Source organism: Sciurus carolinensis, chromosome 10 (assembly GCF_902686445.1).
Source record: "Sciurus carolinensis chromosome 10, mSciCar1.2, whole genome shotgun sequence".
In the NCBI taxonomy this organism is placed as follows: Eukaryota; Metazoa; Chordata; class Mammalia; order Rodentia; family Sciuridae; genus Sciurus; species Sciurus carolinensis.
In genome coordinates this window covers 127,681,496-127,697,542 of record NC_062222.1, presented here as the reverse complement: position 1 = coordinate 127,697,542, position 16,047 = coordinate 127,681,496, and the positions used below count along the sequence as shown (strand labels likewise).

At 32.1% G+C, this 16,047-nt stretch overlaps 1 protein-coding gene across 8 annotated transcripts in view; it reads right to left on the bottom strand.

Moving 5' to 3' along the window:
* Lcorl (ligand dependent nuclear receptor corepressor like) overlaps nt 1–16,047 on the bottom strand; it is a 141,207-nt gene that overhangs the window by 88,154 nt on the left and 37,006 nt on the right. For 6 of the 8 annotated variants that reach the window (XM_047567456.1, XM_047567453.1, XM_047567457.1 and 3 more), the window contains exons 3-4: nt 12,188–12,267; nt 11,100–11,229 (exon numbers count right to left, since the gene is read on the bottom strand). In XM_047567456.1, coding sequence (XP_047423412.1) covers nt 11,100–11,229; nt 12,188–12,267 — 210 coding nt within the window. Of the gene's footprint in view, nt 1–9,668; nt 9,716–11,099; nt 11,230–12,187; nt 12,268–16,047 lie in introns of all 8 variants that reach the window. The other 2 variants (XM_047567459.1, XM_047567454.1) reach the window with 2 other exon arrangements.

Genomic DNA, 16,047 nt, shown 5'->3' with positions numbered 1-16,047 from the left:
CAATAAAAGGACATAGTGAATGGGTTGGCTGCAGAGGAGTACTGTCTAATGCCCAAAGTCATCTATTTTTAGTACACTAATCTTTCTCTCAAGGCCATTTAGCTACAAGGCATGGGGCACCACTATAAAAAACACACTTGACCTGAAAACTATGCTCTTAAGCTTTTTCTTACACCTGGTCTGTTTAGGTATATTCATTTTCTGGGGAGCTATTCTCATCTCATTTGTACTGTAGACATGGAGGAAGCTAGATCCATTCTCTGTTCCCCAATGATTCTAAAGGATGCAAAGGCGAATGTAAGATTAAGCCAGTTGAATGATTCCTCTTAGGACTTGGAAAAACACTCTGAAAGCATAAACCTCAAGATACGCAGACCCATTTATTATAATGTATCCTTGATCATGGTTCCTTCGTATTTAGCTTCTAGAAAATTTTGAAGACCTTTATTCAATAACCTCCTAATATAACTCCCCCTTTTCCTTAATGTGGCCAAAGTTTGTAAATCTGAATAAGGAATCCTGATACAGAAGCTATTCATTTTCTTTGCTTTCTTCTTCTGGGGAATTTCTGCTCAATTGTAATCTCTATTGTAAAACCTATGCTGGCAACAATATCATTTTTTCTATCTCTCATTTCAAGTAGGATTACTTGGACTATTTTAAAAATATTTTCATAAATATTTCTTAAATATTCTCTTATAACAAACAAACACACTTACGGTATATCATAAGAATAAGGTAACGAACGACTCAGAAAAAGAGTTTAGTTCAGAGTTTCGAGAAATTTAATAACTACAAACTATATAATTTGAAGATCACAGGTAAAAAATGGTCTGTTTGATAAGCAGCAGATATACATGATTGGTTAAGGGGACAGACATGAGAAGTTAAGATAATTATATAGCCTAAGCCTGTGTACTAGACTTTTGAATGCTTTCTTTTAAAAGCAATCTACCTAAGACTATTCTGTCCCTGCTCTGGCTTAAAGCAATAGGATGTTACATTCCTTGACAAACAACCAACCGTTATCCTTAAGGCTATTCTCAGGGGTAAGGAATGCAAGACTCCTCCCTGAAGATACAAGAACAATAACTGCCCAGAAAAGGGGACTTTTGTGACCTTTATACAGATGAAGATTCTAAGACTCAGGAAGACAGAACAATCACAAGCAGTCTTCTAACCACAAAAATCTATAAAAAACGAGTTCCAATTAGAACCATTCTTCATGAGCCAAGGTGACCAAAAGCTGCTCTTAGATCTTTAACATACAATTTTAATCTTATAATAGTAAAATTTCTCCCCCATGGCTTTCACTTGGGTACACCTATGGGTAAAATCAAGTACAGAAGGGACTTTAAAATCTAACATAATCTTACTGTCAAAAGCTGAGAAATGGTACCTGGGCAGAACTCTAGAAATTTCCCTAAGATCCCCAATATAAGTGGGGAACAAAAGAGCATCACACTGCTCTCTGCTTTGAGATGACCCACCATTTCCCTTGAGGGCATCTTTCCTTTCTCCTTATATGTTCTGCTATACTTTAAAGGTGATATTAAGACTTTTGTTAGTGTACCACTCTGAAAACACACCCTTTAAAAGATAATGTTAAAGAAGCTTACTTTATGATGTTCAAATAATACGACTTAAGTGTAAAGGAGGTATTCATGATATATGAGGAATTATCCTTTATGATTCACCAAAGAACATAAGAAAAATCTTCCCAAATAAGGCTCTCCTGATAATAGTCAATATTCATGTACACCTTTTCTTCTTTGTTTTTGAAGACAACATTTAAATTTTTTTTTTGCCTACAGTTACATGTCATTAACACAGCTTATAGGCAACAGATATATCACAGACTGCAAGCATACTGATAATGAGTATCAATATATTAAAAATGAATATCTAATGTAGGATGCTAATACATTTGACATTTCTGTGATGTAAGATTTATCAAAGTTTTGGTTAGAAGATATTGCAGGCCGAAAAGTGTCATGATGTAGATATTAGGTGTTGCCCAAAAACTCATGTATGAGACAATGCAAGAAGATTTAGAGGAGAAACGATTGAGTTATGAAAGCTTTAACCCGATCAGTGGATTAATCCCCTGATGGTATTAACTGAGTAGTAACAAAAGGTGGGTAGGTTATGGATGAAGGTTTGGGGTATATATTTTGTATCTGGTGAGTGGAGTTTCTCTCAGTTTCCTGATCATGTTGGGCCGCTTCCTTGTGCTACACTCTTCCACTTTGCCTCACTTTGAGCACTGAGGAATGGAGTTAGCTGTCTATAGACTGAGATTCTAAAACTGTGAGCCCGAAAATAAACTTTTCCTCTTCCCCAATTGTTCTGGTTGGATCTTTAGTCACAGCAATAAAAAAGCTGACTAAAACAACCAGGCCTGGTCAAAAGTATAACAACAGACAATAAATGGAGTATGAAAGAACATAACCAATGTTTGCTAACTTTCAAGAGTTTAAAAGAAAAAATGTTGACCATAAAGCTAAAACTCTTACATCTTGCTAAAGGAGGCTGGATTTAAAGAAGTCAAGAGTGAAGATGTATAAGAACCATTAACAGAACCTAGTAAAAAGTTTAAGGAAATCTTTCAACTTGATGCTCAAAGTAAGCCAAAGATAAAGGAGTCAAAAAATACACCAAATCTTTACACTTTAGATCACGTAGATAAAACATGTGCTGTTACAAATGAGTGTGATTATGACATAAAAAGAACTGTCACATTAAAAAACAAAACTGCAAGCAGTCTTTAGTGATATTAATTGAAAAATTGTAGGAGAAGAGAACTTAAATAGGTATTTGCTTTCCCTCAATAAAACATAAAAGTCTATGAGGAAAGGAACTGATTAATATTTTGTTCATTGGAACAGTTCCTGACATGTAGTTGGAGCTTAGTAGTGCTTTGCTGAATTAATGGACTAGTAATAGACCTGATGTTTGTTTTACAAAGCCTAATGTACCTGTCTTGCTTAGAGAAAAGTTATGCCCGGATAAAGAACTAAAGTAGTAACATTCTATAGGTGGTGGTGATGCAGGTAGTTTCTCAAGAAAATAGGGAAATATTGTCTTATATGTTAGCACTAACCAGTCAAACAGTACATATTGGTTCTGTTACTTCCACATAAAAGTAGTCCTTCCTACTTACTACTTGAATATAAAGTATTTTGAACAACAGATATATGACTACACATAGTGGGATACTTGTTAGTTTTACTCTCTGCCATGTTAGAGACAGAGTTTAGGGAAGAAATATAGAACAAGAACATGTGGCAATTAGAAAAATAAGGTTCAGAATAAAATTACATTTCTTAACAATCAGACTAGCACGTTCCCCTCTCTCGTGCTAGATTATACTTTCTCAAATTAATTAAAATATGCATAGAAATTATTTAGACCACAACCCCTAAAGAATTATATAAAGAAAAATGAAAGACCCATTTCTTTCCCAAACTTTTTAAAATATTTACTTCAAAAGAATATTAGGGCTGTGCAAAACCATTAAAAGAATACTTTAACAACTAAGCATTTCTGAAGGAAATTTAGAACACTTAAATTTCCAGTATTTTTTGTATGATCTTCAGAACATCTTCAAATATTAGCACTTGTTCATCACCTGCAAGGACTAACTACAAACTTTTTTGTAAAGGTCTAACATACTATAGCTGTGAGTCACATTAAAAAAAAGGTACTCATGATTTTAAAACACTCTTTGATTTTTAAAACTTTCCTTTTCTAAATAGTTTAAATGCACTCAATTAACATGTTGACATTAACTTGGTATATAGTTAATACTATTCTAGGTACTAGGGATATAGCAAAACAGACAAAAATCCCTGCCCAATTGATTCTCATACTACAGAAGTAATAGATAACCAGATTTTAAAAGGGGATTAGACTGAAAAAAATGGTAAAGTGGAATAAGGAAAAAGAGAGCTAGTAAAATGAATAATAAATTGAATGGTTGAGTCAGAGCATGGTCAAGACAGAAGTAACAGACATCAAAGAATGAAAAACGTTTCCTCATAGATATAAGATTTCAGGTAGAGGTAATAGAAAGTATGAAAACCCTAATATAAGACAATGCTAGCACATTTGAGGGAAAGCAAAGTCGGTAAATGGTCAAGAGAATGAATAAGAAGAGATGTGGTTCAAAGAAGAGGCATAATTAGATTTTATCCTAAGTGACATGCAAATTCCTCAGAAGCTTTTAGGCAGAGGAAAAACTGCCTGGTTTAGGTTTTAGAAATATCATCTTGCTTTCTGGATAGAAAAATGAATTGGTGAGGAGAGGAAAAAGTAGAAACAAAGATGAAAGTATAAGCAAGTGACAACGACTCTTGGAGTAGGGTGATGGCAATGGAAATAATGAAACGTGGTCAGGTTTAGAATAAATTTTAAGGTAAAGACTTGATTTTTGGATGTGGGGTATAAGAGATCATGACAAATCAAGAAACGTTCCTTAATAGATGTGGGGCTTGACCAACTGGGTCAAGAGTGGTACCTTTTACTGAAAACAGAAAAGTCTGGAGTAGGGGAAAGGACTGAAATCAAGTATCCTGTTTCACGTAATCCTGAGATATCTATTAGTCTAAAAAGAAATAGCAAATAGGCAGATATGTAACTGGTTGTCAGAGGGTAAAACTCGAGGAAAGGTCAGGATTAGAATGATATTTAGGTATCATCAGCACACACATGACAATTAAAGCCATATGACTGAAAGAGTCCATCAAGTGAGTGAAGATAAAACAAGAAGACAGCTGAGGGCCAACTCCTGGGGCTTTTCAACATTTAAAGATCAAGAAGTTATCCAACAATAAGCATGTGAAAGGAGCAATTCATGAGAAAGGAAAATAAGAATCAAAAGAATTACAATCTCCAAGAAAACAAAGAAGGAAAGTAACATGATGCAGAATAAGGTAAATACTAATTGGCTTTCCTATAAAAAGACAAAATGGAAACATCAACAAAACTGGTAAAATGATTTTAATGGTATGAAAGGGAAGAAAGTTTAATCAGGAAGGGCTGAAAAGAGAAACAGAGATGGTAGATGTATGGATAATAACAAATGTTTATTAAACACCTACTGTATGCCAAGTCCTTGAGATGTACTTGTTAACAAAAGGACAAAAATTACCCAGAAGAATACAAACAATAAGTAAATTAATTAAATGATAGAAGGTGACTGTGCTATAAAAAGGAAAGGCGGACTTTTAGTTACTGTAGGTTTAAGGAGAGATGTGTAAAATAAATGCTATAAAGAGAGGAAAACAAGACATTTAGGTGTTAACTCTAGTCAAGTTCAAATGTTACAGGTCTAACATATAATAAATGGGAAATGGATTAAGACAGGTGTTTTAGTAAGCTTTTTTGTAGCTGTGACTGAAAAATCTGACAAAATATTAGAGGAGGAAAAGTTTGAGGCCTTAGTTTCAGAGGTCTCAGGCCATAGATGGCCAGCTACATCACTCTGGGTCCAAGGTGATGAAGAACATCATGACTAAAGTATATGAAGGAGGAAAGGAGCTGGGAGCAAGGCACCAGGAAGCCGAAAGAGACAAAATATATACCAAAAAGGTACACCCCCAAAGACCACCTCCTCCAGCCACAACCTACCTGCCTAGTTACCACCCAGTCAATACCTATCAGTGAATCAAAATACTGATTAAGTTAAGGATCTTATAACTCAATCATTTCACTTCTAAACTTTCTTGCATTGTCTCTAGCTTGACCTTTAGATGGACACCTCACATCTAAACCATAACAACAGGTAAGAGGTAAAGATGACAAAAGGAGAGAGATAAAAATACATTATTTCCTAACATGAAAAATGACCCATAGGGATTAAGCACAGGGTGAATGGAATAAAGAAAGTCAGTCATGAGAAGACAATGAACAGTTTAAACTGGCATTGTCAACAGATTAAGGTTACAATAAAATTTTAAAAATAATACCTTGAGAGTATGAAAACAAAATGGAAGACAGAAAAAGAATGAGTAAAATTATATTCAAGAGATGGTAAAGGTCTAGGAATGATAATGAGGAAAAGGTAGTCAGAGTAGAAGGAAGGAAAATATCATTGGAAATGAAGAGGTCAAGTAACTGAGAGGCCATAGTGTTGAATGTAACAGCTGTACAGAATGTGAAGTCACCCTGAACTATGGTGGGAATAATATTCAGGAGGAAGAAAATGAAAAGGCTCATAGAGGTCTACAATATGGAAATGAAGGAGGAAGTCAGGGTTTTTTGTGAGGAGGAAAAATAAATGACTGGAAAGCAGCATTATGCAAAGATTTGGAGACTGCCTGCCAGTTTTACCACTCCTATGTTACATACACAAAAGGAATTTAAAATGACCAGCAAGTGAGAAGGCTATAAAATATCTTCATAATTATATAGGTTTCAACAATGGCAATAAATTAAACTTTAATAAATCTGTACAATATCATAAATTTTAGAAAACAAATGAGAAGGATTTAGGTACTTGTAGAGTCTAGGAATTGGGGTCAAATTAGGAATGAAAAAGGCCAGGAAATTAAGAATTTGAGTAATAAGGAATATCTTAGTAGTTTTCCTTTAATTCCTTCTATGGATGGCATTGTAGACAAAAGGATGATCTTCTGAGAAACTGATAAAGTCTTAAATTTAATTCTAATTTTAAGTGTATTTTTAGAATTTGACATCCTACAGGTATATTGTAAAACAAGATGAAAAATCTTTCCAAAACTGAATGTAGCTCATACTGATATATGTGAGTTATTTATGGCACTAACATATAGTTCCCTGAGAGTTCTAAAAGGAATATCCATAAAGGGAAATTCAAACTATGGTAATAATAATGTCACAAATTTTAAGGAATGAATGAATTCTATCAAAACACCATCAAACATCCCTGCATTTAATGCAAAGCAATCTAAAAGATTAACACTCTAAGAAACTAAACACTATCATCAGTCATAGTCCAATTGGTTAGAATATACTGGTTTAGTATTAATTAGTATTTATTTCACACTATAGCATAAAGCTTAAACACTAAGAGTTTGAATGGCAAAACGCCTGTGTTCAAAAAAAGCATAGGAAACTTTACATATAAAACCTGGCTATCATTTAATTTTAGGGGGTTAATAAGAGCTATCAAATAATTTTTCAAATAACTTCAGAAATCCAACAAGATCATCTTTAGGAAAAACAACAAAAACAAAACCCCCATCACACCAGAATAGTCATTATATGACTGTTACATGTATGGGAATAAAAGAAAAGCAAAAAACAACGACAACAACGAAAATCACAACAACATTAATCAAGAAGCTTTTCATTTTATTACTATATATTTAGCAGTATGATGAACTCAGCTACTATGTGCATACTATCTGCCCAATTTAGACAAGTCTAGGAGCTTTGATTTAAAAATAAGTGACATCTTCCTAAATCATATGCCACTGACTTGTACACTTCAGGTGATCAGAGAAAATGAAGCTAAAGGCAAAGTAATTTAGTTTACGTTTCACGGAGATAGTTTTGGACAGACATTTTTAATTTACAGGCCTAAGTCTATCCACTTTCAAAACATGCTGAATGACATTCAGGATACACATGGCAACTATTTACATACAAAATAGGAAAAGTAAATTATATGTGCATGCTAAATAATTGACTTTTAAAAATACCACTGAATATTGAGAGAAACTAAAGGATAACTGGATATAGTTTAACTCAGTACAAATTAATGCATTTGAGAAATATTTACTGAGGACCTAGGATGCGACAGGTAATGTCCCAGATGCTGAGGAGTCTGGAATAAACTAAATAAAATCCCTATTACCAAGGAAAATTTCATTTTAGTCTAGAATTCTAGTTATTTTAGAGTTAACTTCTAGAAGGAATTCAATGTTGAAATAGTTCTAAAGTAGATAATACATAAAACTAGCTAAAGTTCACTTTTATACTAGAACATTCCTCCCCTGTCCTATGTTCAATACTGAAAGAGTATTTTTTACTAGCTTCTAATTATAAGGGATTGTATAGCTGTACTTAGATGAAGTAAAATTTTTCTCATTCCTGAAAAGATCTAATGACAGTGGCATTTCTTTAATCTGTATAATTAAATATTATAAGAGAACTAATCATTAAAAAGGAGAAATAGATATATAATAGCTCACGTAAAAGAAAAATAACAATTCAAATAAAACAATTCTAATCCTAGGCTGCTAAATAGCAGAGAATGGAAAGTTTTTTCTTTATCTTTTTTTTTGCACAATCCTGGGGATCACACCCAGTGCCTTACATATGCCAGCAAGCCCTCTACCACCGAACTACATTTACCAGCCCATTTTTTTCTTAGTATTTTAAAAAAATAGAGATGCTCCTCACATAGAACACCTTTCATCTCATTAATTTCTTCTCGAAATGTACAGATATTTCTTCAAATGCTCATAACACTGAACTAAGAGATGTGCTATTTAATTTCACTGAGCTTCATTGTCCCTACCTGTTAACATGATAGTACAGTACTTATCTCTTATTACTGTTTTGGAACTGAATGAGGTAAGGCACATAAAAGGCTTAGCATTCAATCATAATTGATGATATCAATCATCACCATTTTCCAGGTATTAGTAGTCTCAAATATAACTTGTATTTATCATTAGTATCAAGTTAGAAAACAATAAACGCTGGGTGTGGTGGCTCATGCCTACAATCCCAGTGGCTCAGGAGGCTAAGACAGGATGATTGTAAGTTCAAAGTCAGCCTCATCGACTTAGCAAGGTCCTAAGCAACTTAGCAAGACCTTGTCTCTAAATAAAAAATTTTAAAAAGGGCTGGGGATGTGGCTTAGTGGTTAAGTGCCCCTGGGTTCAATTCCTGGTACCAAAACAAAAACAAAAACAAAAAAACTAACTCAATAAGCAAGCTATAATAAAATATTTTTTTAAATTATGTTTGTTAAGAGATGATCAACATGATATGTTCCTTAATCTAAGCAATGGATTTCAAGTATCAGTAATACAAATGCTACCAACATCCAGAATTCCTAAAAATGACTGAAACTGGGAAAATTTCAAAAAACAAGTTTCACTAACACAAGATGCTTCATCAACATTTTATCTGCAATTCCAAAGACCTATAAGTATTTTCTGTCTTTAAAAACACATTTCTTCCCTTTTATTTCAAAGTAGAGTTAAGAGTAGAACTCAAAATACAAACAACAAATCAGTAAATGGAATTAAGACCATTAAAAATTAAGATCAATTAAAAGATATTATTTTCTAGACCCATCCTGGTCAGACCATATTAGAAATCAAATGATTCTATTTGAAGGGGGTGGGGGTGGGGACAACAAAAACTCAAGTAAAAGGCTGGGGATGTGACCCAGTGGTAGAGTACTTCCCATAAACAAACAAACAAATAAAACCCCAAGTAAACAGAAAAACTCTTACATTTTAACTAAATCCGGAAAGTGATGATTTTTAACTAAATCCGGAAAGTGATGATGGACTATAAATAAAGAAATTAACAAAGATAAGACCTGAAGTAAAGCAAAAACACTAATAAGAATCTTCAATTTAAAAACTCTGCAATCTTTCAAAGGATCTTGAAGAAAACCAAGAAATCCCAAATGGAGAGGTCACTAAATATCCAAGAACACTCACCCAACCATTGGTAGAAGACCTCTTGGAGACCCAGATGCTTGAATCAGCTGAAATAGTACCAAGTTTTTACTGATTACTCTTAATAGGGCAATGGAGCACAGGCTAACTCCATATTATCAAAAATTAAAGGTTATTATTATCGATAATTCCAGTTACTACCATTACAAAAGACTCAAAGGACAATGAGTAATAAATTCCAAGGTTAATGAAACTTACATGTGCATATGTGCAAATGTGTATATTTCCTCCAGTTCTCTTAGTGCCATAAGTCAAATTACTAAGTCTCATTTAGTATATTGGCAGAAAAAACTTTTCTAAATTAATGTTATAAAAAATCTTAAAGAATTTAAAAATGTAAAATATTTTTAACATTGGTTTGATAGAAAATTTTGAAAAAATAAATTTTTTTTTTCAAGATAATGCAAATTCCTCAATACTAAGCATGTCAGTAACAGGAACGGTTTTTAGTACTTTGCACTTAAAAATAATATGACTCTTAACTTTAAGCCTTTGAATTACACTAAAGATTCTTCTAATCAGAGGAATATCATATTTCAACACATAAAAGAACTCAATAACACTAAACAAGACCCTCAAAGGTGAAGACTATTTTCAACATTATTGATTAAAACATGGAAGTTATCAGTTAATAGAAAATATCTAATGGTACCTAATTCTAAAGAGGAATTAAACAGAATCAACACCAGAAGATAGTAATGTATTTATCTCTAGAAGCTGAGGGACAGGATTAATCACGCCCACAACAGACACCATAACTTACTCCAAAGTTCCATACATTAAAATTAAAAACAAAATTAAAAAACATTCTACTACTAACGGAATGGCCAAGAACAAAAACTAGAAGATTCTATATTTTCCCAAGTAACTAAAATATAAAAACTACTTCTGCTCGACAGATGCATGACAAGTAATGAACAAGTAAACAAGACTCATTTTGTTTGAACAGTTTATACAAACAAGTAAAAAAGAACAGATTTTTTAATGTCAAGTAAGCATAGTCAAGTTAACAAATAAATATTAAAATAGCACGCCAGCAAATATATTCCAACCTGGCTGTTAAATGATTGAACTGTTACATATTAGGGATAAGCTTACAATATAATCTATGTATAATTTATTGAACATCCAAACTAAGGAAAACCTGAAGCATAAAAAAGTGTTTTAAAAGGTCCCTTTAGCAGAGAAGAAGAATGTATGATAAAGTCAGGGAGTGATGAGAATACCAGAAAGAAATGTCTAATATAAAATTAGCACTAAAGAGATTGAGAATTCTACTATCCCTAAAAATATGAAAAAGGGTAAAGAAATGATTAAGAGAATAGGGACTGACATAAAAAATAACTGTGAGAAAAATTCAAACATTTTAGATCTCTACTGCAGAATTTAAATGACAAAATATACCAATATTACCTTTCTTTCGAAAGAGTGCATTTAGGTAATTTTCTGCTTGGCATTCAATCTTATCAGTGTTGGACTGGCCCTGAGATGACAGCTCCTCTGTTGGTGTTGACTGTGAAGAATCAAGAGATGGTATACAATCCTAAGATTACAAGAAAAACAACATACTAAATTACCTTTTATTAAAACATGGAATTCCATTAAAAATGACCCCCCAAAAATTCTCTAAGTACTAATTTGTTCTACCTTATGCATATTAAATTATATCAAAGGAACATAAAAATAATTAGGTCATGAGTCAGGAAAAAGGAAATTTAGCTGCTAGAGGGCCCAAATAGCTATTCCTTAGCAAAACTACACTTGGGAAAAAAAAAAAAAAAAAAAGCAATTCTTAGCAAAACTACAGTTAAAAAAGAGCAGGTAAAATAGAAAATGTTACTAAATAAATCAACTATATGGTATGCCAGCATGCTAATCCAATCAGAGGTATTTTTTTGTAAATTAAAAGACAAAGCAGATGTGTTTATCCACTGATCTGAACAAAATCAGTACAAATTTTTCTTCTCAGCCCTTCTCACAAAAGTAGGTAAGGAGTTAGGATTTTCTGCCATTCAAGAAGATGCTGATTGCATAGTTTATGTCCTGTATACAGCAGACACTTGCATATTTCAACATTTACCCAGGAAATATTTATGACAGCCAAAAGACTTCAGAAGAAAGTGAAAGGCTAAAAACTAGTAGCAGTATACCATCCCCTGACTACTAATTCCTAAAAAATCAGACTGTAGGATGGTCTCAGAACCACCCAAGTATGCTTTCATTTCATACCAAACTGATCTGAAATGAATTCCACGAGTCAGGGAATAATAATAAATATGAAATAAGTCAAAGATGAATTTTCTAGGATTTTTCACCTGCAAGTTAAGCTAAACTAAATGTTGGACTTTCAACATAAGACTTTAAAATATTCTTTCCACTTAACAAAATCAAGTTTTTAAACTTTAATTCAGAAGAAATTAAGTTAAAAGAAAGAGTAAAATAAAAATAATTGTTAGAATTGTGCAATTAGTTTAAAAATAATTTATGGCACAATAACTTACACTGACTGCTTCTCTCTGTAGGTTACAAAATGAGCATTTTTCATCCATAGACCAGTCAGTCAGCTCTTCTGGTTCACAGTCTTTAAAAGAGGAAAAAAATATACATTAAAATATACTACCTTTATTAAAATCAATAAAATTACCACTCTCCACAGCAATGGCAAGAGAAAAACACAAGAAAAATGAAAAAAGAAAAAAATCTAACTACTAACAGTAAGGGTTCGAGAAGACCTAACCTTACAATTAAACTTGACATCTAGAAAGAAACAAACAGGCCACAAAGGGAATAATTTTACATTATTAAAAAACCAAATAGCAAAGAACAACAACTTGGTTATAAATAAACAAAATTTCCTACAATAGGGTTTTAAGTATCATGGAAACTTTTCAAAGATTTAATTAATTTTATTTTTATTTTCTCTATGAAAGAAATCAGAACAAAAATGGAGACATGGGGAAGAAAGGAATAGATTTTGCATATCACGAAAGGCAACATAAAATACAGAAACAGAAGAGAGTAAAAGTCTACAGATTTGAGATAATGGAATGATGCCAAAGAAAACAAGTACCAAGTCCCAGCTCAAAAATCAGGTTAGATATTTATTACATTTTTGAAAGCTTTGTTATAATCAGTTAAACAAATAAAGCATATTATTCAATACAAAATAAGTGTTTTTTCAGAAGGCTATTCTTTTTTTTTTCTTTTTTTTTTATTTTATGTAAACAAATGGGATACATGTTGTTTCTCTGTTTGTACATGGCGTAAAGGCATACCATTTGTGTAATCATAAATTTACATAGGGTAATGCTGTTTGATTCATTCTGTTATTTTTTTCCCTTCCCCCCGACCCCAGAAGGCTATTCTTTATAATTCAATGGTTGAACCAATGGCTGAACTTTTAATATACATTAAAAGTTTCTGAAAAACAAAAAGTTTCTACTCAAGAAATTTTATTAAGGTATAATACCATTGTTATTCTAATTATTTAGTAGAGACCTTGATTTTGAAAATTAACCTTTGCAGTAGAATGTCCCTGCAATTTTTTCCCAAATTCATACACAGAACCTCAAATACAAAATCTTTAACATCTGAGGCAGTTACGTGGTAACTAATCTGAAAAACATTGCTCTGCTACAGAAATTTCTGTGTTTGAATATACTATGATACTGAATAAACTACAGGGAAAATAGATTACTTTTTTGAGAATGATAATGAATAAAATACTAGTAAGACTCAGTCTCTAAGCCCTCTCCCAACATTAATCCAAATACAAAAATAGAAGATAATAGGTTGGAAGTATAGGGTAGTAATTTCTCCCTTTGATTTCCACAGTTGTAAACAAATAGTAATATTTACATAAATTTGGAAAGGGTAGGAAATGGGTATGGCCTAGTATAGTGTGATAAAAAGGTAGATAGATTTGAAGTCTCTGAAAATCTGGGATGAAAACAGCTCTGTAAAGAGTTGTAACCTTTAGTAAGCCACAAAAATATTGTTTTAATTGCCTTATGTGTAAAATGAGGACATCGTCTAACTCGTGAGTCAAATGAAAAAAATGATGAAAATGTTATAAAGTAAAAAACATCATGCAAAGGCTAGTCTTTAAGGACTTTACTTCTCTTCTCAGAATATCTTTTCTCATGTTATTAAAAATAAAATAAATACATATTAACTATATCTCAAGGAGCTTTAATTTACAATTACCAACACTTGAAAGCAACCAAAGAATCTTTAAACAGGAGAATGGATAAGCAAATTATGGTATATCCACATAAGGCAAGTATTATTCAGAAATGAAGAGAAAAGTGCTACTGAGCCTCAAAAAGACACAGAGACCCTTAAATACATACTGTTAAGTAAAAGAAGCAAATCTGGAAAAGCTATACTTTATGATTCCAAATGTATGATACTATAGAAAAGCCAAAGCCTTCCAAATGGTAAAAAGCTCTACTGTTTTCCCCCAGTTGAGACAGAAGGGGAAGGGATGAAGAGTACAGTACAAGAGATTTCTAGGGCAGTGATAGCACTGGACATCATTCTATCATGGTGGACATATGATATTGTATATTTGGAAAAACTCACTCAACTGTACAACACATAAAGAATGAGCCTAAATAAAATTAGGAACTTCTGCTAAAAATAAGGTACCAGTATTGGTTCAACAAAAGATGTTAATAAAGGAGCCATAGATGAAAACTCTGTACTTTCTGCTGAATTTTATTTATAAATGTATAAATAAATTATACATTATAAAATTATAAATTTTATTTAAAAATTGGAATCTCATTATATACTTAGGCTTAAATATTTGCCATGCTCAAATGTACTTCTAAATAATTATTAATAGGTAAGTTCAGTTCATCAAAAATAATTTATCCAGCAATAAATTTAAGCATGTTTCTGTAATCATGATACTACAAACACTATGATGATTATATTTAGGTAAGTCTTTACCTCATATGAGTATGTATTACATAGCTACATATGTGATTAAAGCTGATATAACTTATATAGCTAACAATAAAATAGTATTCAATTCTCGAATTTTAATTATATAATACAATCATTTATTCACATTAGAAAACTGATAGCCAAGAAAAGAAACTGGCCTACCAATAAGACTTCAGAAAAGATTAAGTAAAATATAAAAATATGAACAAATATTTGCTTTTAAAAGTCTTATGTAGCAGGAGAAGTACATTTAAGGCAGATGGAGGAAGAGAAGCACAGATAACTCTCCTTCCTCAATCCCTCCCCCCCCCCCCAAAAAAAAGCACTGAAGAGGTTATAAAGTGCAACTCTTCTGGAAATAATAAATATGTGAAGTTTATGACATTCAAAGTTTCTTTGGAGACCTCAAGTCCAGAAATGAAAAATAGTTGTTTTCTTCAAAAGGGTAAGTCATGAGACAAACCAAAGAGAGAAAACTAGAACTTCTGCTTTGTTTCCAACAAATTCAAAACTAGAAGAAATCAAAAACCTCTTTCAAAGACCACTCAGTTTGGAGGTGGTTGTGAATTGAATTCAGGAATTAAAATGTAAACTTCTCAAAAGAATAGTATGTATGATATAAATGTCTTCAACTTTAAAACACAGTGCACCAAAGTTGATTTTTAACGTAGAAGGATTAAATTAGGAATGTTTTTCTAAGGAGATTTGCAAACTAAAAGACCAACTTTTATATATATATATATATATATATATATATAAAAGGCATGGGATATTAAATGAATAAATTATAAACTTTACACAATAAAATCCCATACAGTTACCAAAAATTATGACCCAGAATTTTATATACCCAAATGATAGACTAGTGAACACACACAAGAAGCATAAAAATACATATACTGTGTACATAGTATATTTATGCAAAAATGGTAAAAGAGGTTATCCTTGGGTAATAGGATTGGGGTAAGTTCTTTCTAGCTCATCTGCATTTTAAAAAATGCACGTTATTTGTAATATAAATAAGAAATCTACGGGGTACTGCTGAGTGGTAGAGCACTTGTCTAGGATCATAAATATATAAACTATGGATTTAATTTCATAATTAAAAGTAATTTATAGAAATGTACAAAATTTTTCTGCTATCCAATTTATTTGACTACTGAGTTGCTAAGAGTAGTAACAGTTCAGATCTCTAAGGATATCCATAAATGCAAACATTAGTCCATTTGATTCCTGCATGCAGATTTTGTATAGTGAGAAATGCCTCTTTTACTGAATCTAAATAGCAAATCATTTTTAATAATGGTAATAACAAATGAAGCACTCTTTTATAGAAGAAGACTAGAAAGAAGCCAAGCTGCCTAGAGATAGTTAGATGTTTAGAGGTATCTGTAATGCGGAGTTTCTA